Source organism: Lissotriton helveticus, chromosome 9 (assembly GCF_964261635.1).
Source record: "Lissotriton helveticus chromosome 9, aLisHel1.1, whole genome shotgun sequence".
NCBI classification, from domain to species: domain Eukaryota; kingdom Metazoa; phylum Chordata; class Amphibia; order Caudata; family Salamandridae; genus Lissotriton; species Lissotriton helveticus.
The window spans coordinates 71666235-71679824 of NC_136070.1; the positions used below are offsets into that span (position 1 = coordinate 71666235).

Here is a 13590-nt window from a genome sequence, read left to right on the forward strand (position 1 = left end):
GTGTGCTACAGAAGTGGTCATGTCGTGTGGTCACTCATAAACATATGCAACAGTTGTAACAAAAAAAATCCCAACGGGTACCCCCTTTTCAAGCCAAACCCTATCTGGTCTGTGACACATACCACATACTACCCCCCCACCCCCCCGCCACCCCTGCCCCAACTCATCTTCCCAACACCCCTTTTTGTTCCCAAACACAACCCTATAGCACAGGCATCTAGCACCTAGAGCTGGGTAGTAGAATGCTCACTGGGTCATTGCATGCATCAAACAAAATTCAAATTGGCAACACATTCGGAGTTCAAGGTTGTGACCACAGAACCCTCTGGAGCACATGGTTCTGCTGGGACTCATCACTCTGGGTCAGTTATAGGTAACTTCCAAGGGCATTCCTTTTGATGAACCATTACTCAAAAGTTGTAGCTAAAAGGTGATTTTTTTTTTGCCCTAGTTACCTTCATAACTATGAGAAGCAAAGCGGTCCTCATTCATATGAATTGTAAGATAGTTGTGAGAACAAGGGAATGCTGTGTGTTGAAATGACAGAGAATGACATTGGAAAGGAGCCACCCGTCAACACATTCACTGTTCCCAAAGAAGGAAATCTCTGTGGCCTTCATGGCTTGGAGGTGACTCCACATTGACAGAAAGCAGGCTGTCAATATATTGATATGTCCAGCAGTGGGTCCAGTGCTCATACCAAAGAACTGAAGTTGCACTCCACTGACAAGACCCAAACAGGGACAGTGATGGAAAATACAATGTATAGCTCGTGTGGTAAATAGGGTGATGAAATGCGCCCTTGCTGTTAATCCTCTTGTTGAGATCGCATTCTCTTTTTTTATGTTCTTCCCTTAGATAAGGGAATACATATATTTGTGGAGTGATGGGCCATTCATGCAGATTAAAAATAACTCAGAGCCTTAAAAGGGCACATTAGGATACATTTGATACTCACCCTGACCAGGCATACTTCGCTAGGCCCAACCAAGGCGAGTCAGAAGAAGCAGATGTTTTCGGCACCACATTAACCTCCTTCCCACCTTCATAGCATGCCTGAGAAACAGAATCAACAGATACAATTGCAGAATGCCAAACGCAGTAACCGTCTTTGCACAGCAACCCTCCTCAACACGCAGAATTGCCCAAAGTTCTTGAACATGTGCCACGAAAAATCTAGTAATTGTTAATTGCACACGCAGGCATGGGTCCTTAAGTCATTTTGCATCTAAGTTTACCTAAAGTGTGCAAATAGCAGCGTTTACATAATCAGGAATGCTGGGGTTTTGCTCTAAAACATGTGATGCGAAAGAGAAGAACAAGGGAAACCCTACTCACGACGGAACCAGGGTAACATGTGATAGCATGATAATTACACTAGTATGGTGAAAAGCCCATGTGACCACATCTCTTCGAAGCACGTCTGTAAACATTTTATGGTGGACCTACTTGTAGAGGTTAATGAAGGGGAACAAGTTTTGTCATGGGTTAAAGAGTTTTTTTTTCACTTTCTTTGGGGGAAATGTTCTCTAAAGTACTGCCAGCATTCAGCGTTAGATTCCCAGGAGTATTATTTTTGCAAAATCCAGTAAGGTGGGACATATACTCCAAACCTAGGTTTAAGCCAACTAAATCCAATGAAAACTTTTATCTTAGGAGTTTTGTGAATCGCCCACTCTATTTAGAATAGCTATAAATATTTTCAGCCTTATAGGCACAATATTTCGTAATCAAGTGAAAAAGGTAGAGCACACAAACAAGCAAAGTACACGAGAGTGCCACCTAATTGCGTCTGAACTTTCATGCCATGCAATTAGCAGAAGGCTGAAGAAGCCAAGACTTTCTTTGAGACTCGACCACCTTTCGAATGACAGCACTGGCAGCACTAACTGGATCAAATATTCCTCTCATGAAAGATTTTAGGTTTCATTTCAGAAAAATAAAATTTAGAATCATAGTACTTCAATTGTGGTTGCCAACTTGAAAAAGCTCCCAACATTCCAATGAAGATTTGCACCCTGCACAACATATGCTACAAAATCATAACTTTGCCAATGACCATTCACAAATGCTCATCAATCAGTCTTTGTAGCAGGATAAAAACACCTTACAATAACCTTCTTCCATGCCGCTTGAGCACAGTTACAAGCATCACAACCTTTTACATCCCAAACTCCACTTTGAAGACTTAGTTATCGCTACAGATAATCTTGGGAGACACTACCTCGAATATATAATATCAAAGACATATAAAGCCTTAAGATTGGTCTCATTTAGCAAAGGTTTTGACACTAAATGAAACGTGGACACAGCAACGTTGTTGCTTTGGAAGATCCCTGGCAAATGTTTGCTTCCAAAGCTATTCACATGGCAGCGTCCAACTTAAATACAGCTGAATTATTAGACTGTAGCTGCTTTATAAAGCCCTGGCCCATAATGGTTGGATTATGCATGCAGGGTGTGAGGCTATTAATCTGTAATTTGTTGAAAATCGAATTATCAGATGAAGTGATGTAAAAAGTGTTTGTCCACTCCAAGGAAGACTATATTGATTGTATATCTGCATCTACTGCCGGCCCAGCATAAACTGTACGTCGGCCAACCCATGTTTATTGCAAAGGGAAGGAGGAGCTGTAGACTAACCACAAGAAGTGAACACAATTTAGTTTAATCATAATCAAATTAGTCTTTTTGTTATGTTTTCCTAAACTAAGTTTCCTTTGCAAGGGACTAACCCTACTATTGACTGGTGCAATTGCACTGCTATATGGTTATCTGAACAGCTAAGCCTTAATATATAATTCATTATACATTTGCTCTTGGTGACACTAAGAAGCAGCAAACCAGAACACTGGCGCTGAACTTCTAGAAAAGTGAAATCAGAAAGAGGGTGACATAGGCACAGGAAGCAAATAATTTCCTTAGAGACGGGTGGTATCCTTTCCTCCTTATTCCAATGTCGCCTTGCGCCCTGTACCAAGTACCTCTGCCTCCCAACTACCCATTTTCTGTTACCCCCTCCACCATTCACACATTTGCCCATCGTCCATTTGCCCCTGCATCACCTTGCAAGTGTAGACCCGGTTGTCGTACTGGTGAGAGTATCTGCAGCGTCGATTAGCTTCGTGCGGGAGTCCTTCCTTCGTGTGATTCATGCAGTTCTTACATCCAGCTCTAGATTCCAAAGGGGAGACAATAGGTTGAGGGAGCAAGATATACAACAAGGAAGCAGAAGCATGGCTGCAGAAATGCTTTAATGAAAGAATATGCAAGGCATTTCTTTTATATACTGGGACAGTCAATGGTTACTGGGCTTGATAGTATACTGAGAATACGGTGTACTACTGGTATTCATGCAGCACCAATACTACTGCTCAGGCATTGAAGCATCAAGCCACACCCTCTCAGGGGCAGCAAACTCGAGCAGTCAAGGTTTATTCTAGGAGATGGCAGGGGTTACACACGCAGATACAGATTACACAGTAAATAACACCAAACCCAATATAAACCCCATGCCAAATCTTAAGAATAATATGGGTAATTTTTACAGGGAAGTGAAACAGATCAGATAAAATTTAAACACAGTAAAAAAGACGAGTCAGGAACCCAAATATTTTATTGTCTTTCCAAGATAGACACTAGACGTTTAGCAGGGAAATGTTTTCCTATGGGGCTGTACTTCCTAGGAAGTAAAGTCTTACTCAACGGGTTCAATGCTTAGTTGACTCAAGCTCCAACTGCTGGGCTTCCAGTTAAAATACAAACTTTCCTTCACCAAAAAAAACATTTATACAAAAAAAACTCCACCCAAACAATATGCTTTTTAGGGTGTCAACAGACTCCGTGTGCTGCTCAATGACTACGGAGGATACTCTAGCCGGTGTCCTACCAGAACAGAGTTTAAAGGTCAGTTAAGGGCCCAGCTAGTCTTAAGCATCTGCTTTTTGCCCCTTTCAAATGATCATCAGCAAGCATTATCATGTATTGCAAGAGACCACACTTTAAGGGCCAAATATATCAACAACAGCCAGCCAATTATGGAACCATGGGTAAATCCATTGGGCCTCTGACCCCCTGACTTCAACTAGGAACTGGACTTTAGTGTAATGGATTACCCAAGACTATAAAAAAGGATATATAGCGAACACTAGGGCTAAATAAATAGTTCTGAAATCAAGACTATCCACTCCGTGAAGGCAACTGTGAGGACGCAAGACCTCTAGGTTCCTCTGTGACTAGATGTTGGAAAATGTATGTGCTGCTGCACAAATAGGCATTTCTTGGTCTCTAATCTGTATTTCCACCTTGCTTCCAGGCCAGCTGGACTCCAGGGATCTCATAGCGCTGGGGTTTCCTAGCTTCCTTGAAACCTTCTTCACCCAGATATTTTAGTAGAGCCACATGCAGGTCTTCAAGATACTCAGAGAAGCTCCTCTCTTCAAAGGGCAGTACAGCTCTAAATCTAACACAGGTGTCAGAAGCAAAGTGTTCCATGATTTCATATTTGGCCCAACCAGCAGGATACCTCCGGCACTGCATCTGCCCACTACCGATGCGAAGGGTCCCCTCGCTGTCCTAACTATGAAAATGTTTTGCAAGTTCTTGGACCAGAGGACCAATATCTGCCTCATTTTAGATGCACAGGTGGTAGCTTTTGTGAGCCAACAGGTTCTCCAAATCATGTAGAAATGCATCTCCCTTCTTTTTTTCCCCATTTTCTCATGCTTTTCGAGGCATTCCAAGGTCATACCTGTTTAGACTGGGCAATGTGTTCATGTGGATTTATTCAAATTAGGTCCATTTTTGCTTGGCTACAAATAGCAACAAAGGGGTGGGTGGGAGTTTAAATAAAGCTATGGAACCCTATTCCGAACAAAGGCATGACAAACTTACCATGTGGCAGAAAAAGCCAGGTTCAAGTAGAGAGCCAGGAGTACAGGGATGTGCATGCTAACCTATCCACCATGGACAAGCCTACAACGTATCTGACCCCTATATCCAGACATTACCAAACTCATAGCTAGAATTTTCTATGACTGATTTACGGAGGCACTGCATCAACATTTGCTAAGCTCCACATTGACCCAAAAGCAAACCTCTATAAAGTTTGTCTTGACTCTCGATTAACAGTGCATAAAACAAAGATAGAAATACCACTGGTTTGCTCGTGGTTGCATGCAATTTTGTAATAAAAGACAGAGAACAGAATTAAAAAGACAGAAGTCTGAAGCACTCCCCTCTTCGTGAGAAAGGAAATCATATGCATGAGTTCCCCAGAGTAGCACACTAGTCACCAAAAAAGAGCCATAGTGCTTTTCCAGGGGTGACAGCATCAGGATGCAGTACGCCATCAATGTGTGGCTCCAACCACCCACACTAGGAGTATCCATGACAACACACTCACTCCTCAGTGTCACTACTTACCCACAGCTGAGGCAGATGGCCGAGCAGGTGAAATATTCATCTGGGAAGAAACAACTGTGTGCCATCTGATCATCTGGGATGTCACCACTGAAGCGGTCACTCAGCGCCTTCAAGACAAATAACAAAAAGATTAAAGTTATTTTGCCAGTGTGTCATTAAAAGTAATAAATAACCGTATTTTAAGTGACCAATGGCATACAGAAACAGGCTGTTTGTGGCCATTAATTGAACATTTTAGACTACCACTCCTACCTCAGTATAAGGCAATACCACCTCAACAAAATCTGTAGTAGTAGATATTCTCAAACTGAAATAGATGCATTGCAGCTAAATTGAGTTACCCGTGCACGTATATCAATCAAAGTCTAGGTGGGAAAAGTATATGGCTATGTTAAAAAACATACAATGAGCAAAATGTGTCACTTCGAAAAGAAAGAAAAGAAATTTCCTGTTTGCATGTTCCAAAAGCAACATTTAGTCTATGCAAATAGAAAAAGAATCATTGTTTTTATATATTTACATGCTTACTCCCATTAGACCCACGGATAAAATTATATATTATCAATTTAAATATCTCCTCTACCAAGGGCCAGCACAATTCTGTCTGACACAGATGGCCACCAAACAGGATGGTGCAATGGTTACTGTAAAAATACTTGTAGAAAGAAAAACATGAATAGAAGACTGTGCCTGACATGGTCATTGGGAAATCATATTTATTTAAAAAATATAGATGTTTTCCCAGTTTTACTTTACCATCAGTATATTCTTCACTTTGCTGGACTTGTCTGAAGCACAAGCTGTCTAATCAATTTGAGGGTCATGTGTTCAAGGCCACTCTAAGCATTTTAAACTGGAAAAGTTGATAAAAGAAGTGCAACAATTTTGATTTGATACCTAAAAGAATTAACTGACGAAAATTGCAACTTACAAATTATCTTAAAAGCAATTATGTTTGGTTTCTCGCAGAATTGTATAGCACTGTGGAGACCATTTAATGCCCAGCTTAATTTGAATATAGCCAGGGGTATTTGGGTGTTCCCTCTTTAGTTTAGAGATTCCAACTATTTGCTGTATTTTTTATGCCCTCTTTTAATTCTATTGTAATGTTAGGTAGCACAGTTAGCTAGATCCAAGTGACGCCACAATAGCTGTAGACATGCATGCATCCCATCAAGCAATCCCTTTCCACTAACATGACCCAAACGATCAAGAGTGATCCTGAGACAATATGAACATCTCCCGTTTCATACAACTGAGTATATGGCTGAATGTTAAACAATTTCTAACACCAGGCAAGTGAAAGCTATAAGAATGGCTGGGGCCTCTGGACCAGATGATGCTAGGCACACTTCTGGTTTTCGATGTGCATCATATTTTGAAGTGTTTTCTTGTACTTAACTGTAATACATTTCTTATATTCTTAAAAAGTAAGTACTTTGTTATGTTAAAAAAAGAGACAAACACTTTATTATTTACGATCACAGAAAAGGTCCAACTGTTCAGTAAAAAGAGCGTTGGATTACTCTACATTTACTAGATAATCTATTTCTTCTTGCAATTCTTCAATACACATACGTTCTGCGCACTACAACAGAACTTTGACTAGATTAGAACTGTAAAATATACCACACTTTGGACACTAGCTGCCAGTGCACTTAATCGATATATAGATTTCGGCACTGATAAAGTCGGTGATGAACGTAACAAAATGACGAAACACTCTTTGGCTACAAAAGTCGTAATTAACTGCTGGATGCATGTGAAGATACGGAAATTAAAGAGCCACTGATTACACTGGACTTTGAATAATTATACTTTAGGTGCTCAGGAGATTTTACAAATTATTGTTGGAAGCTTTGTTTCCCTCTTTGAAGTGTAAGGTGACCATTTAATCTCCTTGAAGCAACTTTATATATGGATCCTTTGTTTACACAAGAAGGCAGAAGCGTACTGGCGCATTGTTATGATGAAACTTAGGTTTACTAGTTGGTGGATCGAGGCAGGCTGGGTGGTGGGGTATTAAGTTGCATCAGATTGACACTGTTCTTATGACTCCCAGGATACCTTCTCTGAACGACACTACGACTACAAATAGTATGTGTTGTATTAGCAGAAAGGGCTTTGACCCTCTTGATATCACAATAGACTCTTAGCTGTTCTCTGCCAATTCTGAATGTGTCTTTACGTGCTAAGTGGAAAACCTTCAATGAAAAGAGTTCAATAAAAAAAAAGAAGCACAAGCCGGAGTTCAAGTTATTACCTGTTAGAAATTTTAGAGCCGTCAAACTAAATATTTAACTCCAATCCATATCTTTGATGGAGCCTCAAGTGTTTGACTCTGCTAACCTCAAGCGTCAAGTGCAAAACAAGCATTGGCATAGCCAATCGGTCTCGCCTTTGGGACCTTATAAGTGTTTAGCCGTGCAACAGTTGATGTTGTTGCAGGAAGGATATAGTGCTGCATAACTAAATACTTATAAGGCCCCAAAGGCGAGACTTATTGGCTATGCCAATGCTTGATTAAAAAGTGCTGTCATTAGGGAACGGGCCAGTTCCAAGTGCTACTTCCTGTGTACCTTCTAATGACAGACAATAAACAAGTTATCTTCAGGTAGTACCTTAGTTTAAATTGTGTGCCAGACATATACTTCAGTAGCATACCAACTGCCCAAACTGTGGCCAGCATGTATTCCATTAGCTAGTTGTAAAATAAAATTCAGCAGGGATTGGAGGTTTGTCAATAAATGCACGTTGGAAGAAGAAGGGAGACATAAAAGACGTTAGGTGGCCTGATGAGAAAATTGGGAGAACACCTAACTGTCCTGCAATGCTTGGGGCTTGCCAGGAGCAGCCATTAATAGTCTACGTCAGTCATTAAGGTGGCTCAGAGTCTGTTCATAGGGTTTGGTCTCACCTGCATTGTCAGGGGTGACTGGCACTTTGCAAAAGGCAATTTTGCACATATTGCTTTCTGAGGGAGCTGCAGAGATTCGTGTTTATTTACAGATGTCATGGAATGTAAACCTATCTGTGAGAGCTCCTTATCTGGTACTTGAGAAAGTAATTATATGGTACAGAGAGTCACAAACCACAGTTAGAAACACCTCTCATTTATACTGATAAACAGTTCTATTTACGGACCTGTATTCATCCCTAGTTCACTCTCTGCTTACAGTGTAATGTGCTGCAGAGTTTCAGAGAGGCAGTTGAGCTGTCTGAAAAGATTCGATGAATTTGTGGCTCTTGGCTGGGCTGTAAGCGGGATTAAAAAGGCTGTGTGTGTGGGGGGGGGGCTATATAAATAACGGCGTGGCTTAAACCTGTAAACTAGACTTCACCCAGTGTGCCACCATACCCAAACAACTGCAATTGGAACATGGACATTGCTCTGAGTGCTATGGAGAGAGGCCAAGGACTGAAAGAGCAAGTATTCTGAAAACCTTTTTAATCCACTCAAAGCATTTGCAGTGCAGCATTCCCACTCTCGACCTCTGCACTTATTGTTTTACAAATTAAGTGCTAAGCATGTGGAATATAAATTAAAAACGACATGGATTACACTAACGTTTTTCACACTTTTGTTCAAAAGATTCGTGTTTGACAGTTTTTGACTGTAAAATAAGGACATTAATATGTTGCCCATAAAGGACCTGTTTCAAAGTCCGTTTTTAATTACAACTGGATCTGAGACCCAACCCACTTCAAGCCCTGGCTCTCGAGTCAGCACAAGCACGCGCACAAGCAGCGCGTGACAGTGTGGCCAGCGAGACGAGGTCTGCATGGATGGATCTTATCACAGCTCAGGAGCTCACATATGGTTGGCTCACACATGGGATACACCCTGATCGGGCCACTGGAAAAGACTTTACGCAATTTGTAGCATAGAAGAATTGGGGGGAAGGGGGTCGTGTCCTGTTCTCTTGCAGCACAGTGATAGTTCCGGCTGTGTTAATCTGTGCCCATTCCGGCCCGGGACTCCTCGAGGACGGAGGGACAGACAAATATGATGATGCAGAGCAGGAGAATGCCTTCTGCTGCAAATTATAGAAATTGACTCCCGCTGCCCCCCCACAAAGGTGTTTTAAATATTAAACTTATTTCCACATATGGGTCGGTTATTTCTATTTAGCTGAGGCCTTGTTTAAAATCACAAACAGGATATCCTCGATTCACAAACTCGCAAAAAGCGGGGGATGGGTGTTGTTGAAGCAGTTACAGCAATAAAACCAAAGAGAAAAGAGAACAAAAATTGGTGGCCGCGAAAGTGAAAGTGGAGCAAGCAAGAGGAAAGCCAGATGGCTGCGCGTGTCCAGGCGTGCCTAACACCAAGCCTTAGGCCACAAGCAAAAGCTTGTGGTCGCGTTTCTAAAGCCCCCACTCACTAAATATCTCGCCAGAGTAGCACATGCGCTGGTTCAGGCGAGACCTAAAAAGACTCCCTTGATCACAGTCTGAATCAGTCACAAAAGGGAGGAACGTGAAGGACTATTGTTAAGATCTGCCAACTATATATTACAGACAAAAAATACAAAAAGATGAGACAAGATCTGGTTAATATGTGTACGGGTATCAAGCCCACAGCTTTACAGACTGTTTCTGCAGGATTCATTATTTAAAAGTAGAAGGTGCCTTCCCCCACAACTGTGGCATGCTTCATCATCAGGTTTTTGCTTCTCACCTTAGACCTGGATGTTGTCTGAGGTGGGCTCCCACTATTCACGAGTTGTCAGTGTGTTGTCTAGTAGTCTGATACACTATATACAAGAGTGGCTGCTTGTTATCGCCCCATGGTTATTGGTACGACTAATAGGGTAAATTTGCCTTGAGGTCTACAAATGTCCTCTATATTACGGTCTCCCTTTGGGAAGGTCAGAAGCACGAGGTGTATTGACATCTAACGTAATAATTAACAATCAATATCTAACCCTCACCCTCAAAGTGTTAGTATTTACAATATAGTAATGAAAATGTATAGAATAAATATTTTTTGGGCCCTCTGAGCAGATATTTTATATTGTTTTGCCAAATGTAATTTTGGATAGTTTTGCCTGTAGATAGTTATTTTATTAAAGTGAATCACACAGATTTTCGTAGTAGGTAAGGGTTTGGTATTTGTTACCCTAATTGACAAATCCTTCGAGTAGAAGATTTGCACTGTGAGAATCCTTATTAGGCGTTTCTACAAGGGGTTGTGGATTATTTTGCCAACTGTAAGTTTATAGATATTTGTAATGTATGGTTAGGATTTTGCAGTGTGCGTATTAGGACACTTTTTAGTCTGGCCTCACAGTTGTAGCCATTTGCCTGGCTTTTGTAATAATAAAAAAAAATCATTGAATGATTTACATATATATCTGCAAACTGCACTTGAAGGCACCCCTCTTCAGCTACTAGTCTATTTAAGTGTCATTCACATTCTACTTCCACCAATGATAGCTTACAAGATGGGGCAATTTAGTCTTTGCTCTAGTGTTACACTTAATCCTATGAAGCCACTACTTCTAAATTGGGCTGCTATCTTGGAATGCTTTTGTTCATGATGCATCCATGTAGTACTGATCCTAGAGAATGCACCATTTACAAGCAACAGGTTAGCAAATTTGGATCGGTTGAAGAATGGCACACCATGCACAATACCATCCCAAGATGGACGCACACTGGGATGTTTACCGAGCAACCATCATGAAATAACGGATCTTAAAAGATGGAACTTTTTAAAATGATGTACTATGCACAATCCCCCATCCCTACCTGGAGCATGCAGCATACAATATTGGAAGATCCCCCATTCAGACCCTCCCTGGAGTCAATGAACACAAAATATTTTGACAATAATGTTAAGACGGCTTCCACTAAATTGAAAGAACGGGATGTCTTCAAGGTGACACTGCGGGGCCACTGTCTGGGGATACAGGACAACATGAGGCAGCTATTAATAGTGATCTTTTTAGGTTACAACGTACGCATCTGGACCTTGAAACTCAGGCAACTGCTGATCCCAGTGCCACATAGGAATTAGCAGAAGCACAGCGCAAACACATTGCACTGTTAGAAAGACTGCATCACCTTAATTATGCTGCTCATTTGGCTCGTACACACAACACAGCTGATCGAGTTGGACAGCTCCTGAAAAGGCTTATCCAACAGGATCCGCCACAATGGCCCATAACTGTACTCCGCTCTGATGAAGGTTCCACCCCTTTAAACGCAGCATGCCATCCATGATGAACTAACACAACACTATATGAAGGTATTTCAAACAGTTATGGCCACTAAACCCGGAGGTCTATGACACCTTCTTTGCCAACCGGACACTACCCCGCATTACTGTTGACCTGATGGTTTGCCGATGGAGCTCTACAAGGCGTATGCATCCCAATAGCTCCAAACTTGTTGACGATGTACGAAGAGGCGTTGAATCTCTGCCACCCAGAGAGAGGCAACGTCTCAAACCGAACAAAGACCCAATGCTCGTAGGCTCCTAAAGACCATTAGTTCAGCTCAACACAGTTATAAGGTCCTAGCAAAAATACATGCGGATCGGCGGACACCCTTGGTCCCGTATATTTGGTCCACCAAGATCAAAATGGGTTTGTCCCCGCCCTTTATATCTCTCTGAATTTACACTGCTTCTTTAGAGTTATGACTTATGCCCGCCACACCTGGCCTCACGCATGATGTCTTGTCTTAGGCCTAGAAAAGGCCTTTTACTCCTTGGAATGGGATTGCCTTTGCTGTGCTGTCCCAATATGGCATCGGCCATCGCTTTGTATGCTTAGTACAATTATTATACACCAACCACCTAATGAGGGTCAAGACAGAGCCCTCCTATCAAATGCCATTTCCATGCACAGAGGGACGAGACAGGGCTGCCTGCTATCGCCTCTGTTGTTTTTCCTGACAATAGTACGACTAGCATTGGCCATGCGTAACTGCGGCATCCCACTAGGCAATAGGACTCATGTGATATCTTTATATGCAGACAGTATGTTACTTTACATCAGGGACACACACAACATTCATGCCACGATTGCTGCCACTCTGGCCAATTTCACAGCCATTTACGGGCTGCAGGTAAATGGGAAACAATCATGCCTATTCTCCTTTCTTCCCGATGTCCCCAATCCATGCTTTGCTCTTGATTGGGTGCAATTGGACTGGCAGCGAGACGCATTTAGATATTTGGAGGTGCGGGTGTACCAGTCCATGTCTGAACTTTTTGATGGTAATGCCACTCGTGCAGTAATGCACTCAGATGGCTTTCTGGTGCATACTTTCGCTGGAGAGGAGGGTGGCGTTGTTAAAATTGTGGTTTTGGCCGAACTTCTATATTTCTTTACCAACCTTCCTATTCACATCCCTGTTACATTTTTTGTGTGTGTTTGATCAATCGATTTGGGATTTTATTTGAACAAGTCGCAGTGCAGGGTGGCATTAGCAAAACTCTGCCTACCCATGGACAAAGGGGGTCTGGCAGCTCCGCACTTCGAGCAATATTACCTTGCTACCCAAATCCAAGCAATTGCCAAATGCCTGGCAGTTTTGCACCCATCAGACACAGCCCCATCTTCATCTGGTTGAAGGTTGCCAGTAGTTTGAAACTTATTTCACCCTTGCATGTGAACAAGAGTGTCCGATTCGCTACTGCTAGGGGTCACATACCGGTACTAAGTATGTGATCCTCTATGCGACAGGGTTTGCACTACTGGGTACGCCTAGAACTGGTACGCCCATATAGATCACTGAACTCATAACATGGCACGCTGCAGGTTAACACACACTGTGGGACCTGTACAGGGACGGCACCTATTCGACATACAAGATGTTGATGGGAGGACGATGGCCTTCCCCGGGTCAATTTTTATTCCATAATTCCCTGGTTGCCACACTGGGGTAATATGACTAATGAACTGCCCATCCATCACACAATCCAATATTTACAAGTGATGGGTAGGGGTAGACACCTCATACGTTGGTTTGCTAATTCCCTCCACTCCCACACTATTTCACAGCTCCTCCCTCTACGGTGACGCTGGGAAGCGGACTTGACTGGCCGCCTTGCTGGAGGGCCCAAGACATGTGCCGTGCAATGCCCAGTTTCAGATTATTCAGTTCTACATAAGGCTTATCTCACACCTGCCTATGTAAATTGGTTTTATCAGA

The 13590-nt window shown here is 42.2% G+C and overlaps 1 protein-coding gene across 1 annotated transcript in view; it reads right to left on the bottom strand.

Moving 5' to 3' along the window:
- Positions 1-13590, bottom strand: part of ZFYVE1 (zinc finger FYVE-type containing 1) — a 182213-nt gene that overhangs the window by 40156 nt on the left and 128467 nt on the right. Inside the window, exons 5-7 of the mRNA XM_078659491.1 lie at positions 5425-5531; positions 3066-3174; positions 959-1056 (exon numbers count right to left, since the gene is read on the bottom strand). Coding sequence (XP_078515617.1) covers positions 959-1056; positions 3066-3174; positions 5425-5531 — 314 coding nt within the window. The remainder of the gene's footprint in view (positions 1-958; positions 1057-3065; positions 3175-5424; positions 5532-13590) is intronic.